Raw genomic sequence first — 13,631 nt, 5'->3', positions numbered from 1 at the left:
AAATTAGATCCTCATAACTATATGAATGTGCCTAGTATTTTTGAGGCCAATTAATCCACGCTGGTGATTGAAAATTGATGTTTTATTTACATGCATTTAATCAGCACTGACGTCATAACTTTTGTATAAGATCAGGTGATATGTTTAGTTGAACAATCAATTAAACTGAATGTAGCCTACACAATAATAGGAGATAATACGTAAAGGTTAATGTTTTAATGAGACTACGGGTAAGAAAATGGGAACGGCTACTAATCAAGACACCGTCCTCTGTTTCCGGGAGATGGTCTTCTTTGCGTGTGCGTGTTTTAGTAGTAGTCGTAGTTTACATTGGCGCCGTGTCTATAATTGCCCGGGTCGCCGTTGGCATGCGGGGAGTTCTCATCGTGATGGTGCTGACGACCTTGATCCGTTGCTCGTGACTGGTCCAACCAGTACGCCAAGTCGGTTTCCAGCCTCTGAAAAAAAAAAGAAACACGCTCATGCATCAGCATCATTATGACGAGGCAACCCTGTTGGGTGAAATATTTGGTAAAACAAACTCGATAACATGCCTCAAAGGCCAAGTTGATTTAAAAGTCCAAATCAGTCAATATCAGCACTGGGGCGGCAGCATGATAGAATGGCACGGAGCTTTATGAGTCACGGCTACTGGGCCCGACCCTGAGGGTCATCGACTTCCCTCAATATGTTCTTGGCTTGTCTGAATGGATTTTCGTAATGCCTCGCACATTTTTTTCTTCATGACCATCAGTCCATCACATGTTTTGATGAGTGGATCAAACAACCCAATGTAGCATAAAATCGAATATTAATTCATACAGGTATCAGAATCTAAACAGCGACATGCGCACTGCTTTTAGCCGACCTGCTCATCAAAGCCCATGTACATGAACTGCTGAATCCACTGCTGTACGTCTGGGCGGCTGCGATCCCAGACGTTTCTTTTGGGCCGGTTCAGCTTAGCCAGGAACTCTTGTGCCTTCGAAGGACTGATGGCGACAGCGGACTTGGAGGGAGCACCGCTGACAGCTACACAGTGTGGGAATCGAGTAAGCAAATCACACATTTACCATTGATCAACAATGACAGGTGCTGGAACTATTGTTTCAAGGTCTCTAGAATTAAGGGACAAGTTGAGTCAATAGAAAGCAAAGGAGCACACAATAAGTTGTGGGGAGGGGTCATGCACGCAGTTGAAGTGCAGTGTTGAATTTCAGGTTGTTTTTCAGTGTTGAAACACGCCAGCATTGTGCCAATGTTGGCAATAAAGAATGACAAACTTTCTAAATGAGAGACAGACATGCTTTATGCATGTCTACAGGTATCATTTGTGTTTTCATTTAGGATGAAGACACTAAATAGTGTTCGAAAAGTTGTTTAGATATATGTTTATTTATTTTTAGTTTTACTGCAGTTGCTTTAAAAAGTACAAAGTGTACAAAAAAGTATGTAAGATAATTCAGTGAAGGACAATGCAGATCCTGTGGAGATGGGTAGGGAATCAGCATTCTGTAGCCATTAAAACCACACATACCAGAACAGAACACATGTAGTAGCCTGAGGCCACAGTGAGAACAAACAGAGTAGAATTGTTATGTACAGTGAGGGAATTGTTTGCATATGTTCGGATCTAGATGGCATCACAACATCAGTTCCCATGAACTTCAAAAGGAGGGGGAATGCATGAGGCATTCTCCTCTCGTGAACGCATACTACAGGCCCCATACGGTGATAAAAAACAAACACTGATGTTATACGGTTTCCACAGAAAGACCTTCCATGTTACTTTGTTACTCAACCCCATTGCTTTAGTCCACCCGCTGCTATTGAATCCCTTCCCATGGATTATTAAAAAAAGAGATTGACCTCTGGGCTGTGTGCTTATTCAGTGGCAGAGAGGATACAATGGAAGGGCTAAACATCCAATTTTCCCTCGAGTTTGGGTAATCGCTTCGTCACTTGCTGATGCAGAGCTCTCGGCAGCAGATTCAACCGTTTTCTCTTTTTAACACATCACCGAAACTAATCCTGCCGTATGTATGTGTGTGTGTGTGCGCGTGCCTGGGCATGCTTGCATGCTCGTGTGTGGATGTGCGCGTGCGTGCGTGCGTGCATGCGTGCGTGCGTGATTGTATGTGTGAGATAGAAATCATAGAATCCGCACAGCTCACTGCGTGTGTCTGCTGAAATATTTGACATCCACGCTATTCCCAATCATTTCACCATGCACCTCTAGAAAACGATGTATGTATCTAACCACCACAGCATACAGTACATGCCAAGTGCAGCACAGCAGCAGATGTGAAACAGATAGAAAGCCCTAACGATAGAACGACAGGTACCAAAGGGTTGTTATGGCTCACCTCTGAGGCTCAGCAGTGTCGTCAATACAGCGAGTGCCATAACGCTGGCCAGGTGAAACCTCAGACTAGCCATGATGAACCCGCTCTCCCCTCTCTCTGGACCTTTGTGAATGCACCAGTGTAGCACCGTGTTGCAGGACCTGGTGCAGGGGTGGGAGGCTCAGTTTTTGGGGGTAGGGAATGAGGGGCGAGATTCCAAGAGGAAACTGGCCTATGGCTGTGGAAAGTTGTCTTCCTCCCCGTGCAGAAACACGACTAGTGTCTACAGCTGGCGTCCTGCCTCCTCTGGTAGTTTTCCGTCTCCCACGGAGCCGGCAGAAGAAGCAGGGCTGAGAGGAGAAAGGGGAACCTTTTCCTTCTCACGCATGGGCTTCACTGAATCTGGACAACCACATGCATGGCATGGGCCTCAGGGCTCCCCCTGGGGGGTGTTGTTGAACATCTCAGATTAAAGGGTTTTACTCTCAGCTCGTAAGTGGTTGGCCGGATTCTATAATGGGTGCTTCCACTTGGTTTCACTGTGAGATTGGCTCACTGTTGGACTTCTCATAAATCTGGCGTGTGTGTGTGTGTGTGTCCAACCCAAGGAGCTGTCCTGCTGGGGAATCTTCTGCAGACATTTATTGTAAAAGCGCAAAGCCCATCTATACTTCAGATCACTATCACGTCTGCATAAGCTATTATTGCACACGGTTACTACACACCTGCACACACACGCACACACATCCACCCACTCACCCACATACACAATCGCAAACACACACACACACACACAACCAAGCTCCTTGACCGTACAATAGGAAAAAACAACTTTAATGAAACGGTTCAAATACACAATCACAAAACACACACACACACACACACACACACACACACACACACACACACACACACACACACACACACACACACACACACACACACACACACACACACACAAACTCCTTGACCCTACAATTGGAAAAAAACAACTTCAATGAAACAGATCAGACACACACACACACACACACACACACACACACACACACACACACACACACACACACACACACACACACACACACCACACACACACACCACACACACACACACACACACACACGCACACAAACTTCTTGACCCTACAATAGGAAAAAACTACTTTAATGAAACAGATCAGATACAGGCTGGAATCCCTTGCAAGCTCCCAACAAAAGCAAACGTGAGTAGCCTGAGAGATAGCTAGATATATAGATATACATGTATATAGAGAGCACTAGATAACATATTGGCGTAAAGATATATATATATATATATATATATATTAGTGCTGTCAGTTAAACGCGTTATTAACGGCGTTAACGCAAACAAATTTTAACAGCTCAAAACAAAGAAGCAGTAGCCTGCCTGCTATGTTCAAGGCAGTATGTTTGTATGTTCATCGTTTAATTGCACTATAGGCTTTTTTTTTGTATCGTCCTGTTTTGATCAGTATATGCCAATGTTGTTATCAATTAAAAACCATTTGCACAAGGCAAGCCGATGCACTTCTCCATGTTGATAAGAGGATTAAAATGAGAAAAATTAATGGGACAAAGAAATCAAGGGATATTTAGCATAGAAAAAACATTTGTGATTAATCGCGAATGCTCGCGATTAATTGTGAGTTAACTATGGCATTAATGCGATTAAATATTTTAATCGCTTGACAGCACTAATATATATATATATATATATATATATATATACATAGATACATCGTGAAATACAGCTTAATATATATATAGAGAGAGAAAGAGAGATATATAGATAGACAGAGGCATTTATAGATATAGATATATAGAGAGATAGATAGATAGATAAATAGAGGTCTAGATAGATTGACAGCTAGATAGATAGATATTGACCATACATCCATCACTAGATGACAGAAAGAACTCTCCCCCTCATTTCGCTCTCAACGTCTTCTAACGTAGCCGAGATGTCAGTCAATGCGTCACTCATTTGACGCTGCGTAACCCAGTTGAGATTGAAACACGTTGAACTTTGTCCCAAAACGACACAGCTATTGGTAAGCTCCAAGGAAGTAGAGAACCAGTCGCCTAACTACAAACTTAGAAAAGGTTTAACGGTTGAGAGGTGAAACAGAATAATTTAAATGCAAAGAAAAGAAAAGGCCTTGACGAGCTCCGGTTATTCATCAGTTGTTATTCAGACACTTCCAGAAGTGTCTGAATCCCCTATAATTCCTTAACAAACACAATATGATGAAGCCAGCCATCAGGGCTTTGCGTCAGACTTCTTTGTTCATAGGCCTATGGGAGGAATGACAAAGCCTGTTCACAAGGTTCATTGTTTGCGCAGTTAGTTCAGTTTGTTCAGTTGCCCACAGGTATACAGGGAATACTGAGCCAAGAGAATCTGGGTGCAAACTAAAGCCAGAGTGGTTCTGTCATAAGGCTGGAGGATACAGTCTGCTTGCATCAACCTGCTTCACTAAGGAGCTGGGTGAAGGTCAGTTGGGATGTATATACAAAGACTGCTCTTCAGAAAGTCTTCAGGCATGAGATGGATGAGGGAATCTGTTTCCTGTCTGACCCCACATTACAAGTTATTCTCCATTCAATCGGCTCTAAGAAAATGAAGTACACCTTAATAAAAGGCTTTTTAGCTCATGATCACAAGGGGGAGATAAATACACCATGAGTTTAAATGTGCCCACGTAGTTTCTGTTGTACGATGACCGAACGAGCTCAGATAAGGTAGACTTTTGTTACTCAGATGACATGATTTATTTCCCGTATGCAACTAAACAATCTGCGTTCAAATCGTTGATCAGTCGACATGTTTATCTTTTGATGGATTTCATTAAATCAGGGCTCAGTTACTGAAAATATCAACATTCCAGTGATACACAATCTCAAAACAGCAGGGAACAGAAGTTCCGGATCATTCTTCAGGCTGAGGATCGGCGCCAGGTCTGCCGTAGCCCAGCTGGTTGGCCGTGGAGAAGTGGGACCAGAAGGTTCTGGCCAGGTCGTTAAGCTGGTCGTAGGCACCCTGAGCACGGAGCTCCTCCACCCAGCCGAAGAAGTCTGAGGACCACAGGTTCCAGTAGGGCATGGCGGAATGCACCTGGCCTTCGTCTGGCTCCTCTGCAATCGGACGACAGATGGTTTACACGTACTCAATGCCAAACATTTGCATTCTGTTTACCAATCGCTGGGCGTCGTAGAAATGATGCGCTGCCAAATGCTAAAGCAAAACGTTCAATCAGGGAGACCACATTCAACCTCTATTTCTTATTGATCCATGCGTTGGCCGTCCCCTCCCCTTCGTCTCTCAACAAATCAGGACCTCAGGGAGTGCTATCCCACCACCACCACCGCAACCAGATTCTAGCCTCCATCAAGGGGATCCTAGTCTCCCGGCAGCCCTCATGGATCAATCGACCATTAAGATTAATTTGAAGGTGTCTGATCGCCAAATGGCTGTCATATCTGTACTGGTCTCTCGCTGACTGAACTATCGATGTAGGCCTACTCCCATTGTGCTATTGTATGACAAGTGTAGGCTGCTCACCTGCGATGGCCATGCATACGCATAGAAGGAAAAACATCAATGAAGTCAAATGGTGTGAGCGCATGGTGTCAAAAAACAAACACTGAAACAAAGAGCACATAAAGACACACGCTTCAGATAAATGTAATGTGCCGTGGTTTGTTGATCCTTTTGAAGGAACATAAACAACAACAGCTATACAATGGTGCAGCTATGTCTCTGAGACATTTCAAGAACCTTTTGTAATTTGCTCACAGCTTTTTCTGTCTAAACATTCTCTGGGAAAGACATTTAGCACATACTTTTCTGAAGTAGCAGGCCGACAACGGTTTTGAAAAACATCTTAAGTCATACATATCCACTAGAGAACAGGAATTCAAGGTTTCTAATACTGTTTATGTATAATTAGATATGGTAGTTTGTATAATATAATGAATATTGATGCAAATATTGAATAAAGCTTTTCCTACCTGCGCGGTGTGGCTGGGATATGAGCGTTCCGGTTGGCCCTTCTTCGTCCGTCTCTCTCTCTCTTTTGAGTTGTCTTTTAAGATTGACTTGAGTTGACTCTTCAGGGGAAGATGGCAGAGCAAAGCAGACACGTTTGCTTTTCACAGGCCGAGAGCAACGTCACATCAGAGAGTAGTGCCTTCTCACACCTCTCAAGCTGTCCTGGGATGCCAGTTTAGCTCTAGAGTGATTATATGAATATATCCCAATATGGTTCCCTCCTTCCCTTCCCCACTAACCATGATAGCACAATGACAAACAAAACAATATGCGATATGCTTTTTAGGGGATTTCCCCAAAAATATGTTCACACATTCATTTTGGATTAACAACCTGTGTAGCACTAGCAGATGACAGTAAGCCTTAGGCTTTGTAATGTCATTTTAGTGACATGATAGTGTATATTTACTAACAAAAGTGAAAGAAAAAGTGCAAAATTGAAAGTTCCCGAGGCGGAATTCTGTAGAGAAAATACGAATACAAAGAGAAGCACAAAGAAGACACAAAGTTTTTAAATCGGGCATCAGACTGCCTGATGTGAAAACCACTGCGTGGCACAGCTAGAGTCAAGGCCCCCGCCACACAAACACACACAAGATAGGATGTGATGTAGACTGGCATGTGGGCAAGAGTCTCAGGCAGGTGACGACAGACGACAGAGGGTCTATAGAGCCTGAGAGAGAGAGAGAGAGAGAGAGAGAGAGAGAGAGAGAGAGAGAGAGAGAGAGAGAGAGAGAGAGAGACAGAGAGACAGAGAGAGAGACAGAGACAGAGACAGAGACAGAGAGAGAGAAACCGAGAGAGAGAGAGAGAGACCTAGCTGTCGTTGAACATTCACTGAGTCTGTTCAGTAAAGTGAATACCTTGCAATAAGAAAGACTTTGTTCAGTTGAAAAATATGTCTGGTGGGCATCTTTTTTCATTGGGGGCCACGTAAGAAATTACGAATGTCTTTGAGGGCCGAGGAAATGTTGTCACGTCTTAACAACTAGATTCGATTGTAGAAAACATGTTAATTTAAGCATTTGTAATTAAAAGTCACTGAATGTGAATAAAATCAATCACCATGTGCACAACAGAAATACATATTGTACAGTTTGGTTTACTAATAACCATATATATTTTTAAACATATCTGTATCTGTACCAAGTGCAATGAACATGAACAGGTGTATTGGAGTGCATCCACATTTGATAATGTAGGGTAGGACATTACGGCCCAATCCCATTTCTACCCCTTACCCCTTACCCATACCCCTCCCCCTTGTTTTGAAGGGGTAAGGGGAAGGGGTAAGGGGTAGAAATGGGATTGGGCCTACAACACACACATGTAAAAAATAACTCAGTGGGAGGAGCCAAGTCTCTGATGGTTCTGAACTAGTGCACTGAAGTCAGGTGTGATTCCAGATGAGGGAACGTACAGCACAGCTAACAGTATTTCATCATTGAGAGTGGATCTATATCTGGAGTTGTTATATTTCCTCAATGAGAAAGTTGAATGACACTTACACAGTCGTTTTTTACGATAAAAGTATTCTTACCAAAAATAAAAAAATGCATTATTAAGAATTAATTCTGAGTGGTCGGCGAGCTCCAAGATGAAAAAAGTATATGTATTTTGAACCTTATTTTTTTTTAACTCGCAGGCCACTCAGAACCGGCCAGCGGGCCGTAGGTTGGCCACATGCGCCGTAGGTTGCCCACCTCTGGTCTAGTTGAACCAAGTGTCTGGCACTCTTAATTATCGTGAAGATTTTGTAACACTGAATGTGTTCCACGGGATGATGTGGATGCGAACAGCTAATAGCTGTAATTCGAGTGTGGACTTGTTCCCTCATAGCTGACAGCTATGAGGGAACAAGTCCACACTCGAATTACATTATACTGTAAAGGTCACAGATGTTCACAGAAATCTAAATAATTGCCAGTTGGTCTGTCATCATTAGCTAAAACAAGCTAAAATTCCAAATCCTTTCCTTGTATCGTGCACATGCTTGGTTGGTTCAATTATATTTGGAACCAACCATTTCAATATCAAATGTGTCTCTTTTTAGCTCTGATATGTCGTTGAGCTTTTGACAGGACTTTTCATATTTTTATTCAGTCACATTGCTCGAGGATCATGGAATGGAGGCTCTGACTTGACGGTAGGCCAGGAAGAGAACTTTAACCCAAATGAAAAATGAATGACGCAGGCATTCTGCTAGATTCCTTTCTATGTTCTGAAGCTCATGTGAAAGGTTTTATGTTGTCATGCTTTTATATTTGCTCCAATTTAGTGTTAGAGGACGCTTTTATCCCAAGTTCCGTTCCTATTTTTGGCTGTGAATACAAGGTACAGCCTTTCGCCTTGCCATGGTGGGAACAAGTGAACTCGTTATGACTGAAATGTTGGGAGTGTACTTTTCGGTCTTGGCAACACCAAAACAAAGGTGAAAGATTCCATACCTCTTTGGTCCTGAAGTGCAGTGCTGCCCCCTGTAGACAGACCCAAGCTATTTAAAATCTTACATTAAGTGGCTATAAAATGTTTCCCGAAAGATTTCTCAAACAATATTGATGATTTACATAGGTAGTTAACTACTTTTGTTTGCCTCAAATTCAAATTGTGCCGTAGCCCTATATTGTAGTACTGATTATTATTTATTTTTTTTACTATAGATATTATCATGCAGTATTCTTGGGGAGTATAGTTATTGCCCGTTATTCCAATGTGGACATTCAGGTTATCATTAATGATGCTGCCATAGGAAAAAGTATGAGCCTGTGTACGCTTACATTAAAATCCTCTACAAAATGAAAAAAAGCAATTGCTTCAGTTGTGAAATGACCAACACAACCCAACACATTTAAACTTTCTCCAACAATCATTGGACGAACAGACAAAATAAAGGTCTGAGGAAGAATTTCTCATATGCAGTTATCGTCCAATCAGCGAGCAGGCTTTGAAATGATGGTGACAATCATCTGGCACAAGATAAGAGCCAGACATTTGACCGTCAGTTAAATGTAATAAATGTGATTGATGACAACCGAGAAGGAGAAAATGGGCCAATGGTTTTGTAGCAAATTTGTTTTTAGTAAAAAAAGAAGAAGCATATCAAGTCCATCACATTGGTTGGAGAACACACTTGCTGGATCAAATCTATTCACACCTCATCTCATTTTTGTATATTATGTACATAATACAGTAGAATCAACTTGTGTATGACAAATGTTCGAACAATAATCAGATATATGCATCTTCTAAAATAACAAAAAAAACTCCAGAATCAACAATCCCATTGGTTGGCTGAACTAGTGCACAAAGACTGAACACAGAGACTCCACACGATTGGTTAATACTAACTTCCTCCAACCAATACGGAGGAATACTCTTTTAAAAAGTAGTCAATCACACATCATTTTGTATTGTGTATATTTAGTGACATCCTTAATTTTGATGGATTGGTTGAATCAATATAGAAAGGATTTGCACATGAAACACGGAAAGTGAATGAAGTTGATTGCTAGTCAGTGACGCCGTCATTCTCTGTAATTCCTAAACATTAATTCTCCCTCAAGAAAAGATGGGACTCCAGCAATGGCCAGAACCATCTTCCCATTTTCAATAAATACTTAAATCAGAGGTAATGTTTCATAACCGCATTCATTCCAGGAAGACGATGTCGGGGTTATGCAGGTTTATAGACTTATCATTGCAAAAATACACTACGTTCTTTAAACATGAGTTTAGTCAAAAAAGATATTCTCTCGATTTAGTATCTTTGTAGATATACAGCTATTAGATGTGTGTGAGGACAAAGATCACCTCTTGTTCGTAAGATTCCTCTACTGAACTGAGAGTTTGAATGGCTGTTGTACTTAGCTCCACGTGTTCAAGAGACCTGGTGTGTGGTGGCGTAAACCGTTTCCAAGAACCCAACACGAGGCAGGAATGCGGACGGGAAGGAAAAAGTGACAAAATTAGAGATTGTGGTCACTGGTGGGTAATCGTTATTGTGTAAAAAAAAGAAAAGAAAAAGAAAATCAATAAAGGAGCAATTTTAAATGGCTTATGAAAAATCAAAAAAACTAGTGCTCAAATGAAATCAATGAAAACTAAAAGTTTAAAATAATTGAACAACATTAGAAAGGTAACATGGTGTCTTGTAATTTATGGACCTGCATCTCTTTCTGCCCTCCTATTCATTCATAAAGGAACATAATGTGATGCGGTCAAGTATTCATGTTTCAAAAGTAAATAAAAAGAAAGATTCATCCCTTGGACTTGACTTAAATCTCAAAGTAAGGCCTCAGACATTTTGCTAGCAGCTGATGTGGTCGGTGGCAACATTGGGGTGGTACTACAGCAAGGGATAATCCCTTTCATCACCACCAGAGGGCAACATTTACAAAGCGCAACAGGCTAGGGACGCAGTATAGAGGCCCCCCCTGAACGGAATAGAAGACCATAAGCATTAAGACCATTCAACTGAGTTGGTAAAAAAGAAAAGAAAAGTGATTTTGGGAAAGAAAGCTGAAGTTAAGACGCTTTAGAAGTTGAATTGGTAAACAGAAGTGGTGCGTTAGTTTTTTGAGCCTTACGATCATTTTCCAGTGTTTGTTAGGTTGTGGTCGGCGCGCGCGTGTACGTGTGCATGTGTGTGTGCGTCACGGCAGTGCTTTGACAAGGAACAGCTTGTCTCCGTATTCGCTGGTGAAGATGGGGGCTTTCTTGTAGTGCTCCACCAGCTCGTCCATGGAGCCGAACCTGCGCTGGCCGATGCAGTAGCCTCCGTCCGTCAGCAGCACCTTGAAGTGCTTGTTCTTCTCCCTGGCCTTCAGGGACACCGAAAAGTCACTGGGCTGAAAGACAAAGACACACACACACACACACACACACACACACACACACACACCACACACACACACACACACACACCACACACACACACACACACACACACACACACACACACACACACACACACACACCTTTAGATCCTGATGATGGTGTACAGATATAGCAGCTGTGGAAACAAACAAGTAATAATAATAACAATAATATTAATGATAATGAGGATTATTATTATTCTTATAAATAACATTACATGCATTACTGGTCTTATTATAGCTTCTATGGCTGTTATACAGATTGACTCTTAGTTTCACTGCTGTTTTAATAGCGCAATCAATTTTCGTCGTTTGAAAATGCTTGTTTTTAGTGACGGGCTCAGACAATAAGGCTTATAATAAGTGTATGGCAACATTTTGGAACAGATCCCTACAGACACACAAAACCTTTTTCTTAACCATCACTTGATCCGGTCTGTCTGTTATCGAAGTCTCTCACTCTGAAACTAGGTGAGTTGTTGCAGGAAGAGAACGTTGGAAACGTGAATGAGAGCGGGAGAGTTGTGTGTTGGAATTGTTGTGTTGGACAACAGAAAGCGCAGCTCAGTGTCATCTCAAGCATTTCTGTGTAGGGAGGGTTGAGATGGTGATGATAAAACAGACATTTCCTGGAACAATCCTACCCTGGAGAGATTCAGAATGAAACTTCTCGTTGAATAAAAACCCGGTTTGACACAATCACAAACAAAGCTGATCAGGCGAAGGTAAAGAAAATAGCTGTATATCTCTAGGGAACCTATCATGTTGTCAGACACTTAGAACAACAATCTGGGCCAGTCAGTGGCGCAAACAAACCTGTTCTAGATGAAGAACATTGACGGGCACACTATGGCCCCATACAGTTAACTTGCAGCCCATATATATATTCCATTCCAATGGCTGAAGCTCTCTCGCTCAATACTTTACCACCTAAAAAAAAAAAGGGTTGTCCGCATTAGTCACTAAGACCCAAAAAGATTGGAAAATAAAGCCTAGGAACAAGACTTCATCAGAGGGCTCATGTTTTATTTGCTCTGGGGTATGAGTCTGGCCCCCCCTGACCCGGGTAATCTGGGGCGTGGGGGATATGAGAGGAGCGCCCGACATGGCTGCCATGTCGGGCTCTAATTCATGTGATTGCTCCGATTGGTTGAATGTCTATCCAATAGCGTCGGATCCCGTTGATAGAGCTCCTTAAAATTCAGGGAGAATCAGAAAGAATTGGGTCCAGGTGGAAAAATCCCGAAGGTATTGTTTAGATAGTAGGTTTAAACCCACAAACCTTTGACCGAGTCTATTTAGTACAAACCAATTTGTATCGGAAAATATTTGTACCAGCAGGTGGCAGTATATTCCTCCATTTAAAAACTGGACATGCATAAGAACGAATATTACGCAACATCCAATATTGCTGACCATTTCCCCATAAGCCACAGTTTCTTCAACTCCATTGGACATTTATTACAGCCCTTTATATCCTTCCTTCAGAAGGGGTCGTCCACCATAGTGTTCAGTCACTCACCGACGACTCGCTGTCCCGAATCAGGAAGTCCCCCTCCTCCGCCCGCTCGTTCAGGATGGCCTCCGCCTGGTGGCGCGTGACGTCGCCGTAGTACCAGTCCCTCCCGCCAAACTTCCCCGTGCGCACGGGGCCCAGGGGCCGCTCCGCCCGCTTCTGGGGCGTGCCGGGGGCCGACGAGGCGGGGGCCGGGCCGGGCCCCTCGGTCAGCGGGGCCACATAGTTCCGGGGCACCAGCCCCACCTGGCCGAGCGCGTTCCTGCAGCGCCACCACTCGGGGTCGTCCTCGGGCTTCTCCACCACCTCCATCACCTCGCCCTTCTCAAAGTTCAGCTCCTCCTCCGTCACCGAGTTGAAGGGGTACAGAGTCTTGACCCGGGGGAGGGCCCCCCCGCCGCCGCCGCCGCCGCACGCCCGTTTGGGAGGCCCCGCTCCGGGGAGTCGGCGTAATGTCTGGTCGAGGGGTCTCCTCCACCTCCACCACCACCACCACCTCCTCCTCCTCCACCTCCGGCCTCCTCATCCTCCTCCTCCTGCACGTAGTTGGAGGGGAACCAGCCCACGCGGCCCCCGTAGCTGCCGCGCCACCAGCCGTCGCTGCACTTCTCCATCACCACTACCCGGGAGCCCTTGAGCAGGCTGAGCTCGTCCTCCCGCTCCGCAGAGTAGGTGAACTTCACCACGGCCGGGAGGTGGAGGTCGTAGATCCTCTCCGATCCACCTCCTCCTCCTCCTCCTCCTCTGCCTCCTCCTCTAACTCCGTCTCCATTGCCGCCGCCGCCGCCGCCACCGCCATCGCGGGCGCTCCGGCCGTGGTCGGGG

The 13,631-nt window shown here is 43.8% G+C and overlaps 2 protein-coding genes and 1 pseudogene across 3 annotated transcripts; all 3 read right to left on the bottom strand.

The window, feature by feature from the left end:
* Positions 1–58: 58 nt before the first annotated feature.
* On the bottom strand, positions 59–2,680 carry LOC130373885 (augurin-A-like). The gene is made up of 3 exons (XM_056580538.1): positions 2,367–2,680; positions 869–1,032; positions 59–458 (listed from the first exon to the last, which is right to left on the bottom strand). The coding sequence occupies exons 1-3, from the start codon at positions 2,437–2,439 to the stop codon at positions 309–311; spliced, it is 387 nt and encodes a 128-aa protein (XP_056436513.1). The 5' UTR covers positions 2,440–2,680; the 3' UTR covers positions 59–308.
* A 2,453-nt stretch (positions 2,681–5,133) lies between these two features.
* Positions 5,134–6,682, bottom strand: LOC130373884 (otospiralin-like). 2 transcript variants are annotated; one of them, XM_056580536.1, is made up of 3 exons: positions 6,377–6,682; positions 5,928–6,009; positions 5,134–5,500 (listed from the first exon to the last, which is right to left on the bottom strand). In XM_056580536.1, the coding sequence occupies exons 2-3, from the start codon at positions 5,989–5,991 to the stop codon at positions 5,295–5,297; spliced, it is 270 nt and encodes an 89-aa protein (XP_056436511.1). In that variant the 5' UTR covers positions 5,992–6,009; positions 6,377–6,682; the 3' UTR covers positions 5,134–5,294. The 2 variants fall into 2 exon arrangements, with proteins under 2 accessions (XP_056436511.1, XP_056436510.1); XM_056580535.1 differs by lacking the exon at positions 6,377–6,682 and having other exon boundaries at positions 5,928–6,044.
* Positions 6,683–8,292: 1,610 nt separating this feature from the next.
* Positions 8,293–13,631, bottom strand: part of LOC130373741 (cytoplasmic protein NCK2-like) — a 5,624-nt pseudogene continuing 285 nt past the window's right edge.

This window comes from Gadus chalcogrammus, chromosome 20 (genome assembly GCF_026213295.1).
Source record: "Gadus chalcogrammus isolate NIFS_2021 chromosome 20, NIFS_Gcha_1.0, whole genome shotgun sequence".
NCBI classification, from domain to species: domain Eukaryota; kingdom Metazoa; phylum Chordata; class Actinopteri; order Gadiformes; family Gadidae; genus Gadus; species Gadus chalcogrammus.
The sequence above is the reverse complement of the archived record's forward strand: the minus strand, read 5'-3'. Positions and strand labels throughout refer to the sequence as shown.